At 52.0% G+C, this 16,111-nt stretch overlaps 1 protein-coding gene and 1 long non-coding RNA gene across 6 annotated transcripts in view; one reads left to right on the forward strand and one right to left on the reverse strand.

The window, feature by feature from the left end:
• The window catches only part of kst (spectrin beta chain, non-erythrocytic 5 kst), a 49,492-nt gene that overhangs the window by 17,833 nt on the left and 15,548 nt on the right, over positions 1-16,111 (forward strand). For all 4 annotated transcript variants that reach the window (XM_033477265.2, XM_033477262.2, XM_033477264.2 and 1 more), the window contains exons 2-4: positions 179-429; positions 537-704; positions 15,769-15,994. In XM_033477265.2, the coding sequence (XP_033333156.2) occupies positions 310-429; positions 537-704; positions 15,769-15,994 (514 nt within the window). In that variant the 5' untranslated portion in view covers positions 179-309. The remainder of the gene's footprint in view (positions 1-178; positions 430-536; positions 705-15,768; positions 15,995-16,111) is intronic.
• Positions 8,953-15,922, reverse strand: LOC117224389 (uncharacterized). Of its 2 annotated transcripts, none has more exons than XR_013034703.1 (3): positions 15,662-15,922; positions 14,362-14,501; positions 8,953-14,182 (listed from the first exon to the last, which is right to left on the reverse strand). It is a non-coding gene; the product is annotated as an uncharacterized LOC117224389 (long non-coding RNA). The 2 variants fall into 2 exon arrangements; XR_013034702.1 differs by lacking the exon at positions 15,662-15,922 and adding an exon at positions 14,567-14,945.

A 16,111-nucleotide genomic window follows, 5' to 3' on the forward strand; every position in this document is an offset into this window, starting at 1 on the left:
TCGAAACTTGGAAACGCAGCAGATTCCGCTTGCGCGTAGCGTAGCGCGGCGCGGCAGGGGTCTGCCACGGTATTCATAGGACGATATTTCGTGGCCGGCTTCCTGAGGATGTTTAGACGCGTTCCCCCGGTTTCGGTCGAAGGGACACTTCCGTTCTAACGAAACGTTTGGGTTTCAGGGGCGCAGTATGTGCCCGGCGCTGGGCTTGGCGCCGCACCCCAAGACAGGACGTTCAACCTCGTGTACACGCCGAATTATCCGCCGACTAGAGCCAACCGATTCCGGGGTGGTCCCGACATACAAAAGAGAATGACTCAGAGGGAGGACGTGCTAAAATTCGAGCAGGGCCGCATCAAGGCCCTGCAGGAGGAACGGCTGCACATACAGAAGAAGACTTTCACCAAATGGATCAACTCGTTTCTTCTGAAGGTATGTAGCTGGGTCTCTTCTCCCGGCAGACAATGCGCTCTGATAACGCGGATCGAGCCGCGGCCGAGATTTCAGCTGATCGTAGAATTCGTTTCCGTGTTCGATAGGCGCGGATGGAGGTGGACGACTTGTTCACGGACCTGGCGGACGGCAAGAAGCTGCTGAAGCTGCTCGAGATCATCTCCGGCGAACGGCTGGCCAAGCCGAACAATGGCCGCATGCGAGTGCACAAGATCGAGAACGTGAACAAGTCGCTGGCGTTTCTTCACACCAAGGTAGGACGAGATTAGTTTCCGGCGAGGAAAACGGGAACGGGCGGAACGATCGATCGATCTCGGAACGCGAGAGAACACGGTGGATCGGCGAAATTCGCGGAAATTGGCAGCGAGACAAAGGATCGTCGTCGCTCGGCGCACAGCTTCGTTCGTTCGTTCGGCCGATAGATCCAATTGTCCGCCGAGGACAAGACAGAAAATGATTCTCACGCTTTCACGATTGTCCCAGCTCGATTCTCAGCGGCACACCGTTGCGCAAGAAACGCGCGCGGTTGCATAAGCGAAAATTGAAATTTTCTCCGGCACGGATTTTTCCGCGATCCGCGGACATTAATAAACGACTATTAGCCGGTGATCGATCGCTCGATCGCGCGCTTGGTCGCCGCCGATCCCGGCCACCCTTTCTCCGATTTTTCCGCGTTCCGTGTCCAGGCACCGGCGACCGACGATAATTACCGTTTCGTAATTCCGGGTCTTTTAACCCTTTGCCCTACGATTTCGGTTCGATGATCGTGTGCTGTAAGCAACGACACGATCGGCTACGTATCGAGCCCTTTTATGGTTGCGCGTCCGAAGTTGTGTCTGTCGCGAACTTCTTACGACCACGTCTCTCAGACGTGATTATCATTTCTGGCACGATTTATTTTACCACGTTTCTCAGACGTGATAGTCACTTCTGAGCCGATTCTTTTACCACGTCTCTTAGACGTGATAATCACTTTCTGGACCGACTTTTTGATCACGTCTCTCAGACGTGATAATCATTTCTGAACCGACTTTTGACCTCGTCTCTTAGACGTGATAATCACTTTCGGCCTGACTTTTGACCACGTCTCTCAGACATGATAATCACTTTCGGACCGACTTTTGACCACGTCTCTCGGACGTGGCTGCAGAGCAAAGGCTCAAAGAACCTCCGTGAACATTTTCCAAAGCACTGCGTCATCTCGATCGCCGATACAAGCGAAACGCGACTTAGTCTCGTCGCGCGCACATGACAGAAGAATTATTGAATTTCGATGACGAGCAGCTAACGTACCGTTGACGCAATTCCCGGCAACGTTCCATCCAGCCCGTACAGCCGTACAGTTTCAAGACGTCCTACGTGGTCGCGGAACTCTCCCCGCGAAGCCCCGCAAGCGTAAACTCCCCGTGAATGGCCTCTATGCCTCTCGTAGCTTATGACATAATAGTTTTATGCGCATCGGCGTGCACTCGGCATACCGCGTTTATGCACCGGGCCCGGCCGCGGAACGCGTTACCGCGCACGGTAACGTCGATAATTCACGTCGATCCTCGTAACTCGATATCGAACCCTCGACCCCCCTCTATCGTAACTCGGATCGAACGATACCGCGCGATAAAGCGAGCAAAAATCGAGCCGGCGACGTTCTTTTTCTGCCCTGCGAGGCTTCGGGGAGATCCGTCCCGGCGCCGCGCCGCGAAAAAGGCTTCGTTCCCGAGGAGATCCGCTCGGAAAAAAGGAGGCTTTGCTCGAGGGAAGAGCAACGCGTGCTCGCTACGATTCCGCGAATTTCCGCGAGCCAAGCTGATACGTCTGGCTGGGAATTTGTCGCGCGAGAGAGAGTCCGGTGCGTAGGAACCGCGGCGGAACGTAAGGCGAGAAGGCAGAACGTTGACCAGGCGAGAGAGAGCCGGTCCCCGTTCGATTCGATCGAGAAACACGGTCGTCATCGGATTCTCCTGTTACCGGAAGCGACGCCGACGCGTCCCGCGTCTCGTTCCCTGTCTCACGGTCTCTCGCGTGTTCCAGATCTCGGAGCACGTTCCGCCGATCCGGCGCTCGGTTTTCCCATCGCGCCGCGACCTTACGCGGAATTCACGGCGATTCCCCGGTATTCCTCGATCGAGAACCCCGTTATCGACCATTTATCGGGAAAATATGATCTCGATCGCGCGCGCGTCTTATCGGCGGACTGGTCCGGCGACTTTCCAGTGGAATTTTCTGCTTTTTAGCAAGTTCATTAAGCAAAGCACGTCGACGAGCGCGCGAACCCGTTCCCCTCGACGCTTGGCAAATCCGCCGGCGCTCGTGCCAAGCGAAAATCAAACAAAAGACAGCCACGGGCGACGCTTTCGAGCACTTTCGCGAATTTCCCCGGCTTTCTAGTCCGGGATCCTCGTCGCCGAGCGACGGAAATCGGCGACGGCCGCTCGCGAGAGCGTCGCGGGTCGACGGAAATCGGCGGCGGTTAATCGGTCAATCGCGAGCCGACGGAAATTGGCAGCGGCCAATCGCGAGCCGACGAAAATTGACGGCGGTCAATCGCGAGCCGACGGAAATTGACGGCGGCCAATCGCGAGCCGACGGAAATTGGCAGCGGCCAATCGCGAGCCGACGAAAATTGACGGCGGTCAATCGCGAGCCGACGGAAATTGACGGCGGCCAATCGCGAGCCGACGGAAATTGGCAGCGGCCAATCGCGGGCCGACGGAAATTGGCAGCGGCCAATCGCGAGCCGACGGAAATTGACGGCGGTCAATCGCGAGCCGACGGAAATTGGCAGCGGCCAATCGCGAGCCGACGGAAATTGGCAGCGGCCAATCGCGAGCCGACGGAAATCGTCGGCGGTCAATCGCGAGCCGACGGAAATCGGCCGCGGCTGCTCGCGAGAGCATCGCGAGCCGAGAAGAGCCGCGATCGCGAGGACAACAAAGCCGAGAACGATCAACTTCCGACGCGATTTCGGCCGCGCGATTGATCGCGGCGCCGACTTTTAAAGCGTTTTATTCCCTCGGAACGGATCGCCGGCGCGCGACTTTCCTCCGACGCTGGATGAAGCCGTTATTTCGGCTCGCCGGCCGGTTTTTTCGGCTTCGGGAACTCGCGAAGCATCGTCGATTATGGTCGCGATTACGATTCGAAATTTATTCGCCGGCGAGGCAACGGCGTTCGACGCCGCGTCCGCGGTTCTCGCGACGAGATTATGGCAACGGGATTCCTCGGGGAAAACACGCCTGGTTGCGGACGATCGTGACCGATCGATCGGCCCGCGATCCAATCGTGGAAAGTTATTCACCGAAAGGACACGTACCGCGTGCCGCGTGTCGATGTTATGCGAGTCGCGGCGCGCCCGGTTACGTAAAACGCGTTGCGCTAATCGCGCGGAAAAAGCGCGAGATACGCGGACGCGAGTGCTCGGGGAGAGCAATTAATGGTTGCGGCGCCGATGTGCCTCTGTAACCGGCGAACTCGCCTCGTACTTTCGATGCCCGGGCACACCGCCGCGGAACCGCGGACACGACGATGACAAATTGCGCGACGCGGGCTCGATATTTCATTCCCGTCGGCCGTTTCTTCGCCTGCTCTCGACGTCCACCGACGTTCAAAGCGACGCGATTCCAAACGCGTTTTATCGCCGCGTTTCGCGGTGTAATTAGCGCCGGTTCGTCGTTTCTGTAAACGTTTCCGCAGTCCGTGTATTCCGTGCACGAGGATTCTGTTGATAGGGTGAGTCTGGGTGCTGCAATGTTTCTCTAATTCGCGCTCGGATCGCGCGCGAAAGTGGACAATTTGGGGGGAGCAGACGCGATTGTTCGAGTATAGTGACTTTGGTTTTTGTAATCGTTGAGAGTTGGTGATCGTAGAAATGAGCTGGTGACTGTAAGAATGATTCGGCGACTGTAAAAATGACTCAGAAATTAAAAATCTCTCGGCGACTGTAAAAATGATTTGGCGACTGTAAGAATGACTGCGACTGTAAGAATAACTCGGCGTCTGTAAAAATGACTCAGAATCTGTAAAAATGACTCGGCGTCTGTAAAAATGACTCAGAAACTGCAACAATCTCTCGGCGGCTGTAAAAATGACTCGGCGACTGTAAAAACGAGCCGCGAGCCTCGAATAATCGCACCGCCTCTCCCCAAATCGTCCCTCTTTCGCTTAGAAGCTCGATTTATCAATTTATCTTATTTTCCTGCCTCGATCGAGAAACCGCAGCGATACCTACAGCTCACCCTAATCTTTCAAATTCCGACTCGAATCAATAAACATTTCAAAGTACTAGTTTCTTCCGGCAAATACGGCTCGTTGGTTGTTCTTTCTTTTTTTACGGTGTGCTCGCGAGCGAAAGAAAATCCAGCGATTCGCATCCGGCCGTAAATTCCGGCAAACGGCGATAAAGCGGAGCTCGGCCGGCGACTGTAAACAATAAGTGGCGTGCAACGGGCACAGGGCGATAACTAAAAAGCGAAGAAACCCGGGGTTACGAAAATGGACAGACCCGTTGCTCGCTCGCGCCGCGTTGGCTCCGTTAGAAGGGGATCGAGGAGGAGAGGAGGCCGCCGCGTTCTTTGATTTTACGATCGTTTCGCGATGCCAATGGCCCCGATGGCCATTCCGCGATTCCCGTCGGTCATTCCGCTATCGTGTAAAATCGAGGGAAATCCGGAATACGGTGGCCCGGTGTTAATCGCCGGACGAAACGACCCCCGACCCCGCGAACGCCGCCGAAGCGCGTTCGCGCGGAATCCGCGTTCCGTCGGCGCGACGTAATTCTCGGTCGTCGCGACGATGATCCAGCGGTTCGTCGATTACGAACGAAACTTACGGAACGACCGTAAAACGGGCAAAAATATCCGCCGACCGGTACAGTGAATTCTCGGTGCACGTTTTAATGGGGCCCGCGACCGCCATTTTCAAACAACCGACGATCGTCCGATGAATTTCGCGTCGGGGATCCGTTGATCGCCGATTGCGAGAACGGCCTCGTCGACGATCGAGCCGCGATCGTTCCTGCTTCCTCGGATCTCTTAATTAGATCCTCGAAAACGAGGATCTGCTCTTCACCGCGCAGCGGCGCGACTTCTTCGCGCGCTCGCGTCTCTATCCAAAATTCTCGTCCGCGCTTTTGCGACATCCTGTACTGCTTTCTCTGGTGTCGACGGTTAAAAGAGAAACCTGGGAAACTGTATACGAGCTCGCCGACTCAAGAGACGCGGATCGATCGAGAAACCGGAGGGATCGTCGAAGCCCTTCGCGGAGGGCGCAGCGCGGGAAATCGAGGAAAACCGGGAAGCGCCGATCGAAAGCGCGAAAAGCCGGTCTCGGAAGCGTTGCAGAACGTTACAGACTCGTGGAACGGTGCGATCGGATCCTAATTTCGGACTCTTTCGATCCGCTTCTTCTCTTATCTTGCTTATTTGCAAACGCGAACGTTTGCTCGCGAGATGATAAGCCGCTCGCTCGCATGCTCCAATTACTGTTCTGGCCAAACAATTGCGCTCGGTTATCGCGCCGACGGTGACACGAGAACCGGGGGGAGGGTTATCGCGACGGCGAACTGGGACACTTCGATCGCGACAAATAATTTCGTAGCTCCGCGGTGCGCCGATCCGCGGGTTCCCATGCGCGATAATTACGAAGGAACACGCCGAGTCACACGTTCCGCCGTGCACTTTCTCCGAAACTCGTAGTTCGGGCTGGTACAGGACGGCTCAAAGCTGATACAGGATCGGCGAGTCTCCTGGAGACGCGATCTTGCGCAATTTTGTTTCGAATTTAACCCAGAAAGTATACTAATTTCACCGAGAAATTCGTCGACGAATTTAGCATCGCGGTAGCAACGAATTACATGGGCGTAGCACCGGCCCAGGGAAGAAATTCGCAGCGACCTAAAACGTGGCATTTCCGGGAGAAATTACTGCGTTGGTAAATTCGGGAATAAATTCGTAGGAGCACGAATTCTTGGTGCAGCCTGTATCAATCAACGTTCTCCGTGTATCGTCTCCATCTGTAGTCCCCATAGGAAATAGAACGAGTGGCACGAAAACCATTAAGAGACCGAATCTGTCGGGACCGGTCAGATCGTCCGAGGGGAAGAACACGATGGAGGATCGGCGTCCCTGTTCGACTCTTGCTTTCGTACCGAGTCGAAAATATTTCCTCGAGCGATCTAATGCGAAATAATCCGCACAGGGGCAACGTATATCTGCCGTCTGGTTTCATTTCACATCTGCGGGGCTCACGGTCTAGCAAGTTTCGCTTCGGTCGCTGACCCTTCTTTCTCCCTCGCCCCCCTCTCGCTCTTTCTTCGTCTCTCAATTTCTCTCTCTTTCCACTTCTTCGTCTCTCAATTTCTCTCTCTCTCTCTCTCTCTCTCTCCCTGGGCTACGCTCTCTCTCTCTCTCTCTCTCTCTCTCTTTAAGTTACGCGCTGTCTCTCTCTCTAGGTTACGCGCGCTCTCTCTCTCTCTCTCTCGCTCTCTGGATTACGCGCTCTCTCTCTCGCTCTCTGGATTACGCGCTCTCTCTCTCTCTCTCTGGATTACGCGCTCTCTCTCTCGCTCTCTGGATTACGCGCTCTCTCTCTCTCTCTCTGGATTACGCGCGCACTCTCTCTCTCCCACTGGGTCACGAGCTCTCTCTCGCGCTCTCTGTCTCTCGCGCTCTCTCTCTTCGCGCTCTCTCTCTTCGCGCTCCTATCTCTCGCTCTCTCTCTCGCTTTTTCTCTCTCGCGCGCCGTCTCTCTCGCGATATTTTTCTCTCCCGCGCTCTCTCTCGCGCTTTTTCTCTCTCCGCGTCTTTCGGAGAGCGTGTTCAACCGACGGCCGCGTAGCGGTTTTCCTACGGCGTCGTTTACAACCGGCATTCTTGGCAGGATTGCGGAATGTGGATCGCAGGCACGCGAATGACAACTCCGAAAGGACATTCCTGATCGCCGGTGTGCACCGCCGGCGAAAGATTCCCGGTGTTTCGTCATCGTTTAAGGAATCAGCCGGCTACCGCCTCGCCGTTCCGCTTCACCGTTAAAACCTGTACCGCCTCCGGTCAACTGTCCCCGATGATCTAGGGGGCTCGTTTTCTCGTTTAGTCCGCGGATACCGCGCGCGGGGCAGCGCGTGTCGTCGCCGGATCGACAGCTCCTCCAGGCATTGCCCTTGACCTGCGATCTCTTGCCCGACGATCTAAAACACCTCCGCAGGGAGTACAGTCTACTGTACTAGACTATCTAGGATATTCTGGCTAGAAAGATCCGAACGTTTCGGACGAGCGTTCTCCACTTGAAAATCGACGGCGGAATCAGCTCGCCGTTATTGCTCCGAGAACCGACGGGCTGCCGAAATAATCGGAGGCTTTATCTGCTTTATCTGCCGATGAAGATAACTGTCGCCGTAAATAATCCACCTAAACGAGGACGTTATATGATATAATGAACGAGAAAGAACTCGAGAGAGAGAGAGAGAGAGAGAGAGAGCAAGAGACAGAGAGCAAGAGAGAGAGAGAGTGCGAGGGACAGAGAGCGCGAGGGACAGAGAGCGCGAGGGACAGAGAGCTCGAGAGATAGAGAGCGCGAGAGACAGAGAGCGCGAAGAGAGAGAGCGCGAGGGACAGAGAGCGCAAAGGGAGAGAGCGTAAGAGAGAAAGAGCGTGAAGAGAGAGAGAGAGAGAGAGAGAGAGAGAGAGAGAGAGTGCAAGAGACAGAGAGCGCGAGAGAGAGAGAGTGCGAGGGACAGAGAGCGCGAAGAGAGAGAGCTCGAGAGATAGAGAGCGCGAGAGACAGAGAGCGCGAAGAAAGAGCGCGCGAGGGACAGAGAGCGCAAAGGGAGAGAGCGTAAGAGAGAAAGAGCGTGAAGAGAGAGAGAGAGAGAGAGAGCGAAGGGAGAGAGCGCAAGAGAGAAAGAGCGTGAAGAGAGAGAGAGAGAGAGAGAGAGAGAGAACGCGCGAGAGAGAAACAGAGAGAAGGAGAATGAGAGAATCCGCAGTCGCGGATGAAAATGGCCCGTGGTTCGCGGATTTCATGCCTTTCATCGAACCCCCTGCGTTCGTCCTTCGGCATTCCCGATAGCTTGTTTTCACTCGCAACGGCGTTGATTTATGGCCGCGGCCTGGCCCGCGGTCTCAAATGTGGCGGACTATTCACCTTCTAACCAAAGATGAGAGAGCTTTGTCAGCGAAATCGATAAGCGAGACAATCGTCCGTTTGCAGAATGCGACGAATCCTTTGGCACCAGCTGAATCTTTAGTACCTGGAACGTGACGGATATGCTGAGTGCCAATTGTCGAAGGAAAGGAACGAACGTGAAGAACTTGGCTATTTGTTTAGAATAGAATTTGTTTAGAATGCGGTGATAACCTTTTTCGGGGCTGCGGGTGAACATTAACCAAAATGTGATTCTATAACACAATTCAAGTCCTGGCTAATCGTGCGGAAGACTTTTAAAGTAAAAAAGACCCTAAAGTGTAATTTTTCTAATAACTATTCCGCACTAATTAAATATACGGTAACGCGTATATAAAGACATTTATTATTTGACATATTTCTACCGAGAAAATAATTGCAATATATGCTTTTGGAAGTTTAAACAGGAAAGCTCGAAATTCGAATTCCAATCGTCGGCAGAGCAAACATAATTAATACTATTATACTATACACAAATTAATAATACTATACAAACAATAATACTGTAGTATTATACAAATACTACAAACGTATCGCTCGGTGATCCGCGGGGTCATAGGTTGCGACGCGCGCGCGGTCTAGAACGTTCTCCAAAGGGTGACGGCGCACCCAAAATTCAGCCGGCGCGGCGCAGCGTTCGGCGAACGCGCGGCCACCCAGCACTTAATTGCCGGCTAAACGATACTGGCAGCGTTTTTGCGCGCGCTTCGAGGACCACATTGTGGCAGTTAAAGACGAAAGAAACGACCGCGTTTGCCGGGCAGCGGTCTTCCGACGGCGAGCACGGCTCTCGTAGGAGTCGCATTCCACGCTAAATACATTAAGAATGCTACACCCATTCCTCTCCCCTGTCTCGAAGAACAGGCGCGCTCTCCCGTCGCAGCCACGACGGAATTAATTTCCGCGAACGTTTCCATTAGCGCGACAGAAGCCGCGCGGTTCGCGCCACCTCCGCGCCGGCTAATGGCAACAGAGTTTCCAGTAGAAAGTTCCGGCCGACTCTGCGACGGATCGAACGAGGCTCGATCTGCGAAATAATGGATGGGCCTCGTTTAACCCTTTCGGTACGAGCGCCGAATACATCTGGCATTCATGCGAGCCATGTTTCCGACATATTTAGGAATTATTCTAATAACCGTTTGAATCCCAAGCAGCGCGATCGCGCTTTTCAGATCTTTTTTTCTTTCTAAAGAAGCATAGATGCTTCTTTTTTTTCATTTTTCTGTTCTTTTTGTTTCGTTTGTCAATCTTGACGAGCGCTGTTCTCTTCGCAATCGATTTACACTAAACCTGCCACGGTCAAAATGACCGATTTTTTATTTTACGATACTATAAACAGTGGAGGCTTCTTCGTGAAAAATGATCGAATAAATTATATTATCGAGACAAGTCTCGTAATTGAAACTTTACAAAATCCAAGTGAATTCTATCTTTTCACTCTTATTAGTCAATGCAGGCTAATCATCATTACAGGTCGTTTGGTTCAGTGTTAAGACAAGCGCGCTCGTGCCGAAAGGGTTGATTCAAGGTTTCCCTTCGAATCGTTCTATTGTACGCGTACATTTGTCGTACATTCGCGATCCGAGCGCGAATTCGGGAGCAATTACCGTGGCCCCGAAGGAGGCCAATTAGTCCCTTGTGAGCCGTTCGCACTATTGAAATTAATATTCCTTATAAGCATCGTCTACGCATTGTACCCGGGATCGTCTCTCGTTCGCATGGCAGCTAATCGAAACCGTGCGACCGAGAGCTGCCCGGTTTGCGGGATCGATCGGCGACGCAACGATAACGGTGCAGATAATTACGGGAAATGGGTGAACGGATGATCCGACGGGTATTGCGGGCTCACGGTATCTCTAAGGACATCATCGGGCCGCTTAAGTAGGATACCAGGAGCAAGCAAGCAAGCAAGCAAGCAACCTGTTCAACGGGAAAATAGTGCGTGAAGCTGCCGCGGCCGATCCCGGCGGCCGGAGCTAATTGATCAACGCGCGTTCGATTTTAGTTGGTCTTGCAGCGTCTTGCCCCCCGATACCGATCTCGTTAATTAATTTACGAGCGCGACCGACCGATTCCGCTTCGCGACGCGTCGCGATATCTGGGTCGGCTAGCGAACAAAATTCGAAACCGCTGCACAATGGAGCAGCGGGGTCCTCTCTCTCTCCTTTTCTTTTTTTTACTCGATCGAGATTAAATTACCGTGACCGCTCGGAGAGCGAATTACAATTTGGAAATACATACACTGGCGCGCGCGCGCGCGGGATAATTAATCAGCTTTCACGGCGAGCCGCGCGGCGCGTTTTTAGCCCACTTCCGGCGCCTTTTCACCGGCGAAAATCCCGTCGGGCTCTCTTTGACGCGATCTAATCGGCGAGGAGGGGACCGTCGATCGTTATTCTCGTTAATTTCGCCGGCCGGCAAAAAGGGCACCGCTTTGGCGCCCGCTGCGAGAGCCATTCTCGAGTCTGCTTCTCTCTCTTTCTTTCCTTTTCTCTCTCTCTCTCTCTCCTTTTCTCTCTCTCTCTCTCTCTCTCTCTCTCGCAGTGGCCGCAACAAAAAGCGATTGACGGCGAGGCGAACGAGTACCGGTTATTTAACGCCGTCGTTGCCTTTATGCCACTTATCGGGGGCCCGGTCGTCTCGTTGCACGAGTTTTAACTGTACCCCACCCTTTCCCAGCCGGTGTAACAGTACCGTCATTCCCGTCTTACTATGCAGCCCGTGGGCTCATTCATTATTCATACGCCGAGCTGATACCCGGGCTCATAACGTGACCGTATGCAGTCCCCGGTCGGCCGCTGGAAATTCGAAGGTTGAGCCCCCGTGGCCTGGCCCGCGCCGACCAGGCCCAGCCCAGCCCGGCTCGGTTCGGTTAACGGATCGGTCCGCACACGCGGACGATACCACGCCGAACATAATCCGCGCTTCATTCGCCGAACGACTTTTTAAATGACTCCTTCGAACCGACACCTTCGACTAATAAGTTAACTCGGCTGCGCCTTCGAACGCGCGGCTGCTGCCCGACGATCGTTCTTCTCTCTCGCAGGAGAATCGATTGCCGATTCGACGCATCGATTTATGTGCATCGTGAATTTTTGCCTAATTTTTCTGCTGCTTGGAAACGTGAATGGACGATTTGGGAACGAGCGGGAACGATTATTTATTCGGGCCTTGCGGCTTGTTTTTTGTAATTGTTGACAGTGGTATTTTCTCTTCACGAATTGTTCGTTCTTGTTTACAAGCTGAAGGACAGTTGGGGAGAATTTACTGTGATCTCCTTTAAAGCTGGTCCAAGCTACTTGAATTCTTCTGCAAATGTTTGAGCGACTAATACGCTGTGCAGTGACTGAAATACTATTTTTGTTTTAATCTTACTGCTGCTTGGAAGAAAAAGGGTATAGAGAACTGTCGATCTTTCACTTTTTTATCTGAGCCTATAATGAAAATTGAACAAATGCATTTGGTTCTTCTCGGTAAGTTATATGTACATATTGAAAATTTTATTGAAATTTTGTTTCGATGTCCCAAATGTCCTAATAACGATAATCTTGTTGTTATAGTCGTTGACAGTCGGTAATACAATGACCGTGGAGTGACCTGTAGCTTAGAAATTAATAATTGAGAAAATAATTTAACCCAAGCGTTGATGAAACGTACACGTAACTCGAGAGCCAAGGATACTTCCAAGAGGAATGTAAACAGTAAAACGTACACATGTATCTCTTATTTACAGCGCGCATTAGTGTAGCAAGGTCATTGTGTAGTATGAGTCGTTGAATTCGTCGCTTCGTCGACTACAACGCTGTACCATCGTAAAAAGTACACGGTGCTGTTTAAGAGAATCAACGCGACCTTCGTTCCTGATCGAGCAAAAGATCTTTCGAAATTTTTATTATCGCACTTAGATTTTCCTCGAAGAACACATCAACTTATATTCCAAACATTTTAGCGTAAGTCCTTCGAAACTGAACACCTGAACACCCTGTATTAATTAGGAAGTAATTAGGAAGAATTAGAGTCTCCACAGTGGGGCGAAGCGTCCCGAATTGCGATCGGAAAGCAATCTCTCGGCTCGCAAAGTGCACAGCGAATACGAAGCGAATAATGTCTCTCTAATTGACGCCCAGATTGACCACAAAAATGGACAATTTGGGAAGAGAAGATACGATTATTCGAGCCTTGCGGTTTATTCGTATAGTCATAAATTGTTCACAATTATAAAAACCGAATAATCGTATCGATTGCGGCTCGACTAATCGTATCTCCTCTTCCCAAATTATCCAATTTAGCGGACAATCTGAGCGTCAGTAAGGGAGACATATTACTGTACAGCGCCCTCCTTCGAACGGACGGTAGTTCGACGTACTATGCAGCCTATGCTTTAATAGCGGCTCGGACAAGGATTTAGGTGGTCGATCTATCTCGCCTCACCTGGAGGCACAGCTTGAGCACACTTAGCCGTGATTGCCGTAGCGAGTACACATACTCCTTGTGATAGAATCGTCACTGTGTCCGATCACGGAGTCCGTCATTCACTTATCCTCCGATCAGCCCTTCGTCCGGTAAACGCGGACGACAGCCGTTCCCGGCGTTTTAATGGTGCATTAGGGCCCGAGTGGAGGAGGGTGGGGGGCAGAAGGATGATGAACGAGACGGTCGTCTCTCAGTCGACGCCTGCCCCGAGCTCCATTATGCAGATCGAGGATCTGTTATTATCGAGTGATCACCTCGGATATGTTGCCGCAGTTTGCCGGCGTGCCGGGCACACAGGACCCGCATGGCGGCTACAAATTACGCGACAGGAAGCATAACGTTTCGCCGCAACGTAATGCCCGTCCGTTTGTTTACATTCCCCGGGGATAATCACACGGGACTCGGGACGGTAATATTGATTCGAGAGCACTGCTCGGCGCGATTTTCTCCGCCGATAATGCGATTATAAACACCGGTTTCCCTCGTGGCGATTACTCAAGGGGACGCGTCTCCTAGATCGCGCCTTCCCGTTCCACAGGATTTATTATCCGGCGTTCGAATCTCCCGCCGAAGTCGGCGCGTGCGCGCGCACACTGTTGTGAAACGTGTGAAATTGATTTTCCGTCGACGGTAGGCGGGGTTTCACACGCGCGACGGTAAGGTCGCCCCGATGCTCCCGTGTTTACCAACCGTCGATGGCGTTCCTTTTGCATTCCGCGAGACGTTAGGGCCCCTCACGCCCACCCCCTCCGGGAAGAACAATAATTTTCATTTCGCCGCGGCCTTGATAGACCGGCACAAGTGATCGGACGGCATTCCAGAAGTCGCAAGAACGTTGAGCCGTGCCACAGGGCACGCATTCGGTATTATAATACGCCGAGCTTGTTGTGTTGGCAAACGTGCGTTTATTTAGGTCCTGGATGTTTATGCGACTCTGCGAAATATACGCTGCGGAAGGGCGCAGCCGATAACGGGGTCGGAAGTGACCCTAAAGCAGATCGCGCCTGCAATGGACCGTTTGATAGCTTGTTGAAAATTCTTCTTCTTCTTCTTATCATGTTCGAGTGAAAATTCTCTAAAAAATCTGAAATGTGTCAACTATTAGGGTACACGTCTATGAATTTTTTCAGAATTTTTGGCTTCGAAACCGAATTTTTACAAATCGATAAAGTTTCGAAATCGATTTGAAGCCGATTCTTTTTATAGAAGTTATGAAATGACCAATATCTATCTTTTTATTTTTAACGTTTATTTTTTACTTACTTAGTATGCTCGATACCTTCGAATTGTCGAATGCAGAAAATGCAATGAAACGAGACCCGGGCGACCGCAGGTGGCACAATGGCGGCGCCGCGGTCTCCTGTTATTCCTGTTTAGATACGCCCGATGACATAACGCAGACGCTGCAATAAGAGCGCAAAATAATGAGGATAGATAGCAGGACGTGAAACACCTGTTTCCCTATTACCGGTGACATCGGTGTTTTAACGCGTCGCAGTCCGAACGGTGTATAATCAGGCGCCTATCTTTCAAACCTCTCTACACCATCGGCGTAGCCGTAATTGGTTAATATTGGCGGTTAATATTACCGGTCGCCAGGTTAGGTTTGCCCGGCGTAACACGCATTTCGCGTCTCGTTTCCAGCGGCCATATTATCGCAGCCTCCAAGGACGCGCCGCATTTCTTACTTTTCTCGTATGATGCAACCAACAGGCAATGCATGCCCATTTTATCATAGCAAGATGTACTCATCCGGCGGACTCTCTCGCTTGTGGCCGACTATTAAAACCCGGTGTTTACGCAACGATACACCAATGGCCGGCGCGCGCATTCCACTCTTTTACTTAACTCGTGCGCGCGCGCGCGTGTGCGCACACGTGTGCACGACGGAATGCGAATATCATTGTACCAGAAGTCTCTCCGCCGATCCCTTCCCATAAATTCTGCGAGTGCATTATGCGGTTACGTTCACCTGATCCGCGGACGGGTTCCGCCGGGATCTCGGCGGAATCGAACAGATGCGCGAGTTTCAATGAAACGGCCAGAAAGAGAGAGAGAAACGGTACGCGGAGGCTAACGAATGTTTCATCGCCGATCGTAATTTATGCCGGCGAACCGATCGGAATCCTCTTTATACGTACAGGGTGTCCCGAAAATGTCTCGCAATCTAGGAGAGGACGATTCCTGAGGTGATTCGAAACAACTTTTTCCTTTGCGAAAATGCGATACGCGGCTTCGTTCACGAGTTATTAGCGAAAAACTGTGGCCAATGAGAGGCGAGCTCAGATGGCGCGCGGCGACTCGGTCGACGAGCACGCGGAGCTCGGTTCCGCTCATTGGCTCGGCCGTCTCGCGCCAACTGATCTCATTGGTCACCGTTTTTCGCTAATAACTCGTAAACGAAGCGGCGGATTGCATTTTCGCTAAGGAAAACGTTGCTTCAAATAACCCCAGGAACCTTCCATTTCCGGATTGCGAGACATCTTTGGGACACTCTGTATATATGCTTGTACGAAACTTTCCCCGATGACATCCTCGGCGAACGATTTTCCCCGAGGCTTACCTTGGCGATCGTTGTTGTTCCTCGCAGCTGTTCTAACCTCGATCGATTACGTTACGCCGGGAATAAAATTCTTTTCTTGATCCGAGCGCGGACGATGCGTGTTTCAGGTCCGATTGGAGAGTATAGGAGCCGAAGATATCGTCGATGGAAACCCGAGGCTGATCTTGGGTCTCATCTGGACGATTATCCTGAGGTTCCAGATCCAGGAGATCGAGATCGACGTGGACGAGGAGAACGACAGCAGCGAGAAGAAGTCGGCGAAGGACGCGCTGTTGCTCTGGTGCCAGAGGAAGACCAATGGATACCCTGGCGTCAACATCCAGGACTTCACTGGTACGTTCGAAGAAAGTTATTCGTTTATTTTATTATTAAAATGTTGATTTATTTAAATTTTATTTTTGTTTATTATTTAAACGCATAAATTTATTCATTTAAATTTCATTTCTATTC

This window comes from Megalopta genalis, chromosome 13 (assembly GCF_051020955.1).
Source record: "Megalopta genalis isolate 19385.01 chromosome 13, iyMegGena1_principal, whole genome shotgun sequence".
Taxonomy (NCBI): domain Eukaryota; kingdom Metazoa; phylum Arthropoda; class Insecta; order Hymenoptera; family Halictidae; genus Megalopta; species Megalopta genalis.